Below are 9,622 nucleotides of genomic sequence, written 5' to 3'. Positions count from 1 at the left end.
GTCACGTTCTAGATGCTTCAGACAGTAGGCCAATTTAGTGGAATGCCTACCGAAGATCCTTACCTTCACTTAAGATTGTCTATGGAGGTGAGCGATTCTTTCAAATTAGCCGGAGTACCCAAAGATGCACTATGATTAAGGCTATTTCCATTTTCACTAAGGGACAGAGCTCAAGCCTGGTTGAACTCATTGCCACCTAATTCTATTTCCACATGGCAAGAGCTAGCAGAATGATTCCTTATGAAGTACTGCCCACCTAGCAAATATGCTAAGTTGAGGAACGAGATCACTACTTTCCAACAGATGGATAACGAGCCCTTGTATGAGGCGTGGGAAAGATTTAAAGAACTATTACGAAGATGCCCTCATTGCATCCAATTAGAAATGTTCTATAACGGTCTCAATGCTCACATGAGGATGCTAGTGGACGCTTCTACTAACGGTTCTCTCATTTCTAAGTCTTATAACAAGGCTTAGGAAATCATCGAGAGGGTTGCCAGCAACAATTATCAATGGCCAACCAATTGAGTAGCATCAGGAAGACGAGTTGCTGGAGTACATGAAGTGGACGCTCTCACTTCACTAGCATCTCAAGTATCCTCGATATCCTCAATGCTTAAAAACTTTACTACTAATGAGTTTAATAATTTGACAACTCAACCACTGAATCAATTCGAAAATGTAGCCTGTGTTTATTGTGGGGAAGGGCACTTGTTCGAAGAATGCCCATCAAACCCAGAATTCGTGTATTACATGGTTAACCAGAACCAGAACCAAGGAAGGCAAGGACTGCAATCTAATTTTTATAACCCATCTTGGCGAAATCACCCAGTAACACTTATGCACAACCTAGACCGACCCGACCACCTGTATTTACACAACAAGTTCAGAAACAACCTCAAATTGAACCTTCCAATGGCTTAGAAAACCTATTGAAGGTATAGGTAACAAAAAATGATGTCTTAATCCAAAGCCAGCCTCTGAATAATCAAGTAAGAGATTTAGATTGAATCTTTGTAACTAATAAGCTTATAACATGTAAAAATAAAAGAAAAAAATAATTTCAATTCAAATTAAATGCTTTAATATATAACAATAATAGATTAGGGTTTATTTAACTATAAAATAGTGTAAATGATTTGTTTAGAAACAGTAGTGGTTTAAGAGTTTTTTGATATATTAGTCATATTTAATTAATTTTTATTAGTTTCTTTTATCAAATCATATCTAATAAGAGTTTGCAAGTATAAATACAATACAATTACAAATAAATATTAAGTAATTAAAAATAGAACTAAATATTACAAAATATAAGATGAAAAATTTGAATATAATTGACGAAAACCATACATGACAACTACAAACGGTTGAATTAAAGACTCACACATAAAAATTTTACATTGTGAAATTTGAACTTGAGTACTTAAGAACCCAACACCTTTATTTTTATCAATAATGTTGTTGCATCATTAGCTAGTTCTGGCCATATTTAAATCATTAGGATTATATATAATAGCAAGTATTAACAAGAGATGAAAGTTGATCTAACTTATTATATTATACAAGTCTATTGGCTAAATATTATGAGTCAATCGAGTACAAATTTAATTAAAAAATTTTAAAATATTAATTTTTGATAAACGTCAAATATTATTATATTGGTAATTATACCTTCTAATAATTTATATGAAATCTTTAAAATAATCTACTTATAAATACAATACTAACATTCCAAACCTTAAATTAATCTTTAAAATAATCTATTTATAAATACAATACTAACATTCCAAACCTTAAATCTTAAAGTAGAAAAGTCTCGAACATTGCTCTAAGAGAATATTGGGTTTTTAATTTTAAAAAGTAAAAGTACATATTTTTTTTTCATAGGTTTCAAGTCTTCCACTAGCATGTTCAAAGTTTAAAACCATAAACCATGCGTGTAAATTCATCTCAACTCAGTGTGATAAGAGAAACGGAAAAACTCACATTCAATAGAAAGGTAAGGTAGCTAATAAAATTCCAGGTAATGGAAATTCATAGACTTCAAATCAGACAACCTTTACATAATACTTATGTGTGATTATACCGACACTAGATATAGATTTCCATAGCCTGTCAGACAATCAACTTTAGCTGCTTTTCTTCACACTTAGCTCCTCCATCAGTAAAGTAAGTACCATATATTCTTAACGCAGCCACAAGGTTTCGCGGTGGTTTGAATCATCGAAAGAACAATAATTGAGAAGTATGACTTCCACGGCGGGGGCGCCTAGTTTCAGAGGTCGAAGTAGAGGACGGCGACATATGGGACACGTAAAACCCCGATACCCTTTCCATCTATCCAAGCAAACTTTGTGGAAAAAATGGTCACATCTCAGTTCTCTGATCTCGTCATCGTCGTCAAAGTTGCATAAACAAATGGCACACTCGGAAACAGCGTTATCGGAGTCACCTAGCTTATTGAAACCTTCACCAACAATATATGTTGGCATGTGGTGAGGGAACAAAGAGTAATGAAGCAAGAAGTACCAAGCCCATTTCAGAAGCCGAACCACTGAAAGCAAAGACAAGAAGTACTTCAGAAACTTGTAAATCGCCATGATCGAAGATATTGAGCTTTCAGAATGCAAGCAAAGATGGGATACTTATAGAGTTAAACCTCTTGAAAATGAAAAAAAGGGAAAAATGGAAATTGCGGGCTGGAATAACTGTTGCACAAACCATTCAAAATGAAGACTTTTAAAACAAAGGAAAAGTAGAGGAAAAGAAAATCATCCTACTAAAAGAGTAAAGTCCTGCTTTAGGACAAAAATTTCTAGTATTATAGTAGAAAGTTTAACTTATAACATTATGTGCTATGCATTTGAATAGCTATTTCAATCGAATAAAACTTCTTTAAAAAAATTATTTGCACATGGCCTAGAATTTTGATACATTGATCATTTAAAATTTCCTTATGTGCCATGCAATTATTCAATTTAATTTAATTTAAAATTTTAAATATTTCATAAAATAATTTCTTTATATTTTTATTTTAATTTATATTTGATGCTTGGTGCACTAAATATAAATCTTCTTAGTTAACTTGTCTTACATAAACATATCTTAGATTACTATAAATAAGAGTATAGACCTATTAATTATATATAATAAACATATCTATTTTTTATTTTTAAAATTATTCCATGTCTTTTGTTTAAAATTTTATTTATAACTTTTTATATGTTAAATATAAAATTGATTTTAAATAAATTATCTCTTTATTTTTATGATTTTACTTAATTGAATTAACCTTAAATGTTATAATATTAAAATTAATGAATATTAAATTGTTGAGCTTAAAATATAGGTTAAAAAACTTATATTAATAACATTTATCAAATTAAATTTATAATTTTAAATATAATAAGAACCAGTTACATTCAAATATTTTTTTCAAATACAATTTTAACATTAAAAAATTAAATTAATAACATATAAAGTAAATAGCATGTAAAGAATTATTAGTAATATTATTTAAATTATAATATATTCAAATTAATATTCAAATCATAATGAATTTTTCCATTATGTCAATATGAAATATTTTAAAATTAAATAATATTAATATGACCTTTCTAAAATTAGTTAAATGTTTTTTAATATTTTGTAATTACATCACTTTTTTAATTTATTAATGATTTTTAAAATAAATCATTAAAATTTAAATAAAACTAATATTAAAAATTATTTTAAATTTAACACAAACAACAAACCCGTGCAATACACGAGAATATAAACTAGTTGTAAATATTTCTTTCATGTTATTAATAAATTATTTATCGTTATAGTTTCATTCATTTATTTAATTTTAATTATTTTTACTTTTCAAATTTAAAAATATTGATACAAAATTGTGGAAATGGTATTAAAATTTATTATGGTAAAGTACTATAATATTTGTTGGAAAAAATCCGGTTCAAAAATAGTATTTTTGCATAGCAGAAAATAAAAATTTTGAAAACTAAATCGATTTGTGATATTTATAGCAATAAACTCTCTACCAAAATCGCACATGTGTTTTCAGCTAGACGGATCCTTGTCATTTCTGACTTTCAACCTAACAACCTTCTCCACTATTCTCGTAGCACAAATTGCTTCGAGTATAGACTCGAACGAATTCAAACCAAACGCAGAACTAGCCATATTGTAGTAAACATGTAACTATTTTCTATTTATTTGAACGATGAATAAATAAATAAAGTTAATTTCACATTTCATTATTATATCTTTTGTATTTATGCCTTTTATGTTTTGCATGCTTAGAGAAATTGTAACAAACAAATATTAGCTCATTGATTGTCTAAACTTCAAACTGAAGATAAGTGGCGTTGTTAAGAACGTTTATATTGCGAGAAAGACAACTTACTTCAGTAGATAATCTAAATGAGCCTGTAATCCCATAAAAGAGTCAAAATGAGCATTTGATTCAAATATTGAGAAGGATTATTATGTCGTCTACAATTCCAATTGGGGAGATGACTTGTCTTGGCTATTGGAGCAATTGACTCCACGAGTAGAGACATAGTTGTATTCATTGGTAGAATGATATATTAGACTGGACCCAAGATGAATTAATTCTGAATTCGTCTGTGAATTAATTCACTTGTGATGTTCATGGTGTGATTTACCTAAGTCCTGATTTAGTCACTAACCTTGCGTATGCAACTCATGTGCTTTGATATAAGTGGAGGCTTATACTCTAAAGATGATCGAGCCCATAGCCAATATGTTGGGTACATGACTTGTGTATGGCATGACTTTACTAGCAACAGTGGAATTCATAGTTCAATTAAAGAGTTAATGATATCCGCTCATTGGCATTGTGTGGATTGATAAATATGGAGCGTGGCCACGGGTTGCTAGTTCTCAAACGAGTAATTTATCACAGTCATTTATTGACAGTGATCATATTAATCATTAAGAAGACACAATAGTGGCAATGAGATGAAATAGGATTATATTGAGAGAACGGATTTAACCCAAAGGAATAGAGGATATCATATGAGGGTAACACACACATGATGAGGTCATTAGATAAAGCAGTTGGATGAATTGCTTTCTTAAAAAGTATACAATATGGAGTTTTTAATCATGGTACTTCTTGTGGATTGACTCCATGATTAAGTAATTGCGAATTATCGGAACGATGATTTTGGAAATAATTGCAATCATTAAAGCCTAATTGTATATGTTCAATTGGTCCCTTCGCTAACTCAACAAAAGCTCAATCGGACTGCATTTGAATTAGAAAAAATTCTACGACTTTGGGAATAATTTAATTGAGTCGTTTTATTCGATGTGGAATTAAATTAGGTAGTTGTAAGAATTGTTCAACTAGAGAATTTGATTAAAGAATTTTCTTGAAAAATTAATTTGGAAAATCTAAGTGATTTTTGGAAAATTTAATTTTGATAAAGTAAAATTAAATTAATCAAATCAATTAAAATTAAAATTGTAATGACCTAATTTTCAAGTAGTGTCGAACAGTGATTTGAGATCACTAAATCCGATGAAAAATTTAGAAAATTTATTAATTAATAATTATAAGTTAAACGTGATTTTAGAAATATTTCTAAAATTAGTGAATTTTGTGATTTAAAATAAATTATTAGGTAAATTGGGTCAAAACGAGGTATCGAGACCTCGATATTATAAGCTAAGTCATAAATATTTTTATAAATATTTACGAGTGTCATTAGGTAGTATTAAAGTTTCGTTAAGAAATTTTAATGTTTCGATGGTTAATTGATTAAAAGGATCTAATTAAAAATAGATTTCGGGACTCCGTTCGATAAATCAAACTTGTAAATATTTATTATAAATATTTAAGAAGTTGGTTGTGTAGTTAATTAGGTGAATTTGACTTAATTAGGAGTTATTGTAAAAAAGGACTAAATTGAAGTAGGGTGAAAGTTAAATAATAGATTAAAGAAAAGTTAAAAGGGCCAAATAGGCAATTATGCCTTTTCTAAAGTTGAGTCGGCATATGCATGATAAAAATCTTAGATTTTTTAAGTATATTATTATTTTATTATATTGTAAATTATATTTATTATATTATATTATTATATTTCAAATAAACAAAATTTTTAACAAATGCATGGTGTATATGATGACATGTGGAAAAATGAAATACATATATATTAGTAATGATTACATATTTACTTATTATTTAAGTAAGTAATATTATATTATTATTTTATTGTTATTATATTAAACTAATTAAATGAAAGAAATAAAAGATAGAAAAAGGGAATAGAAACAGAATAGGCAAACGAAACAGAGCAGGAAAGAAGGAAAGGAAAGAAAAGAAAAAAAGGGAAGGAAAGGAAGAAAATTTGGGATTTCAAGATTTCAAGCTTAATTGGTAAGTCAAATTAAGTCACTTTCTTATAATTTTAAGTTTTTGGTATTCTAGAATAAAGTATTATTAGATTTATGTTGAAATTTGAGAAGTTATTATATTTCTAGACATTGATTATGTTGAATAAATGAAAGAATTAGGGTTAAATTGATTAAATTTCAAGTTAGAAGTTAGTAAAAGGTTGATTTGTAAAATAAATTATAGGCTTTGAATTAATAGGACTAATTTGAGAGAATTTCGAAATTAGAAATTTATGGTGAAAATGAAAAGTTAAAATGAGTTTATAGTAAGAATTAAGAGAGAATATGGAGTTAGATTGGGAAAATAAAATTAGTATTGATAAGGGATTAAATTAGAATTTAGGTAAAGTTTAGGTATAAATGAAAATATTTTGATGAAATTGTGTATTAATGATTTTTAATTATTTAATTACGTAGCTAATGTCGTGCAAGAGTCATTGTCCGATAAAGGAAAGGAGAAGGTGAACAAGGAGTGACTCGAGAAAATTTACGGTTAGTATTACCATAATTCGAATTTAATTATTAATTGTTAAAATTTAAATTAATATACATGATAAGCAAATTGAAGTAAGTATCATGATTGAATTGAATGATAAATACGTATTGATATTGAATTTATTAATAGCAATTGTTGAATTTTGAATAATATGTTTAGTAAATAAAAATAAAGTGAATATCGATATTGAATTAAATGATATTGAATCGTATGTGAATTGAATGAAATTAAAATGAAGTATGAATATGTATGAGCATTTGATGGTATCTTGATTGGAAGATGAAAATGTATTGAATTAAATTGTGATTAAATTGGAATTGAAAGTATGAGATAGTGATTGAATTGAAATGTGATTCGAATACCCTATTAACTTATCGGACTAGATTGGATACAAATGGCATGCCATAGGATTTGTGATGTGATGAGGAGATTTGTAGCTCGGCCGAGAAGATGATTATGTTATTATATGCTTCAGTTTATCCGAAGAGGCATTTAATGCCTTATTGGTGTGTTTGGGAGGATATTATATATTGGTGTGTTATGGAGGATTTATATTTATTTCAGGTGTGTTTGGGTGGAATCCGCGTATCTGTCAGAGTCCGAGTCAAGTTAATAGGGGTAAATGAATAATTTTGATAATATAAATTTTATTGAATGATCTTGAATATGAATCAAAAGAGATATTAAATTGAGATATAGAAAATGAAATGTATGAACCTTGGGTTCAAGAAATAGATAATGATATAGTTCATGAAGTGGATTTGGTAGTATGAGATAATGTAAAAATCTAAGTGAAGAAAAGCAAATTAAAATAGCTATTGTTGAGAAATGAGAAGTGAAAATAAAATGATTTGAAATAGTGAAATAATATGTGAATTTAATTGAATACAAGTTATTGAAATTTATTTATGGATTTAATGAATAAATTGAGTGTTAAAAGATTATAAGTGTAAATTGATTATAAATGAACTAATCAATTAAAAGATAATTATTATTATTATTATTGTTGTTGTTGAAACAAGTTTATTTAATGTATTAAATGTTTATTGAAAGATTAATGGTATAAATTGAATTAAGAAATAGTGTATGAGTTAGTTTGAATACAATTTTATAAAATTAGTTATTATAATTGTTGTTGACAAATCCAATAAAAATTTAGATAGTGAAATAAGGTATGAATACAATTAAATATAAGATTGAAATATTGCTTATTGTTATTAATTATCAAGATGATTTAAAGTACGAGATAATTAATGAATAATTGTAGACATAAATTTAAATGTCTATAATTTATCGATTAATGTTATTAATTTGAAATATGACAATACCACTGAGTATTCCTATACTCAGCGTACGGTTGTCTCCATGCGCAGGTTAGTAGAAAGCCAGTGTCTGGTTCAGCATCCAGAGCAATCCCGACCTCAGATAAATTTTAGTGATGTGCCTTTCTTTTGATACTGTGGCATGTATTTAGGTAATGTATTAATTAAAGTATGCTATGTATGTTATTTATTTGTGAATTAGTGATAAGTTATCCGATAATGTCCGGTAATGCTCCGTAACCCAATTCCGGTGACGGATACGGGTTGGGGGTGTTACAAATATAATATTTTTTGAAGTTAATTTTCAAGTCAGGTAATTGGCCTAATGGGTAATTGAACTTGAAAATTGGACCTGAGATCGTAAATTGGGCCCGGGAGCCCAAAACTGAGACTAAGACCCAAAAATTGATCGAACCAAGCCCGGTATGTGAAACCGGACCGACGATCCAACCACTGGCTAGACCGGACCACTCGGGTCATCATTGACTCGGATCGAATTGGTAGCAATCGAACCAGCTCTGGGTGCCGTAAAAGTGTTGCACCTGCATCACCAGATACGATGGTGCCAATGGCTGCAACGGCAGCATCCCAGTGGCCACCGGTGATTGGTCGTCGGTGGTTGAGCAATGGAAGAGTTACACTCCTACTGAGACTTTACTAGAGAATCTGAATTCAGATTAATTATTCTAAAAATAATATTATTTTAATAGTTTAATATTAGATTTAATTTAATACTTATCTTGATAGTATTTTATTAATTTAATATTAATTTAATTTAATGTTAAGATAAGCATTCTATTATTTTAATAAGATTTACTATTAAATTTAGTTTAATATTTATCTTGATAAATATTATATTAATTTAATATTAAAGTGATTAAGTTTAATCATAGTTGAACTCCCTAAACTCTCCTATATAAAAAAAGCATTGGGTCATTATTTACACATACTTGAATTTAAGAGAAAGTTGTAGAGAGAAAATTCTCTGAAAAGATTATTCCAAAAAATATCTAGAGATATTTTTTTGATTTACAACTTGACCTGAAAGTTTAGAGAAATTACAAAATTACCCTATAGTAATTTTTGTGAAAAATTTTCTGATTTAAAGCGAGCCCACACTTGGCAAATGTGAGCTTGAGGATAGTGGAGAAGACTACTCGGTTGAAGCGCTCATCCTAAATGAATTGAAAATATACAATTTTAATTAAGTGCTTATTACTTTAGATATCACAACTAAGATCTTGTTTCGAAAAAAATTTTAAAACTCTGATTTTTCCCTAAATTTATTTTCCGCTGCGTTTTCCAAACCTGTTTTTCCTAATAGGGTTGTAACACCCTAACCTATAACCATCACCGGAACAGGGTTACGGAGCATTAC

At 28.5% G+C, this 9,622-nt stretch overlaps 1 protein-coding gene, 1 long non-coding RNA gene and 1 other non-coding gene across 3 annotated transcripts; 1 reads left to right on the top strand and 2 right to left on the bottom strand.

The window, feature by feature from the left end:
• Positions 1 to 270: 270 nt before the first annotated feature.
• On the bottom strand, positions 271 to 379 carry LOC128041439 (small nucleolar RNA R71). The gene has a single exon (XR_008196461.1). It is a non-coding gene; the product is annotated as a small nucleolar RNA R71 (small nucleolar RNA).
• A 1,807-nt stretch (positions 380 to 2,186) lies between these two features.
• LOC105767680 (E3 ubiquitin-protein ligase RHA2B) lies at positions 2,187 to 2,600 on the bottom strand. Its single transcript, XM_012587252.2, has one exon. The coding sequence runs from the start codon at positions 2,598 to 2,600 to the stop codon at positions 2,187 to 2,189; it is 414 nt and encodes a 137-aa protein (XP_012442706.1).
• Positions 2,601 to 6,270: 3,670 nt separating this feature from the next.
• On the top strand, positions 6,271 to 9,078 carry LOC105766226 (uncharacterized). Its single transcript, XR_001125110.2, has 3 exons — positions 6,271 to 6,409; positions 6,844 to 6,918; positions 8,296 to 9,078. It is a non-coding gene; the product is annotated as an uncharacterized LOC105766226 (long non-coding RNA).
• The last annotated feature ends 544 nt before the right edge of the window (positions 9,079 to 9,622 follow it).

Source organism: Gossypium raimondii, chromosome 5, assembly GCF_025698545.1.
Source record: "Gossypium raimondii isolate GPD5lz chromosome 5, ASM2569854v1, whole genome shotgun sequence".
NCBI classification, from domain to species: Eukaryota; Viridiplantae; Streptophyta; class Magnoliopsida; order Malvales; family Malvaceae; genus Gossypium; species Gossypium raimondii.
Note: the sequence above shows the minus strand (reverse complement) of the source record. Positions and strands in the feature narration are given on the sequence as shown.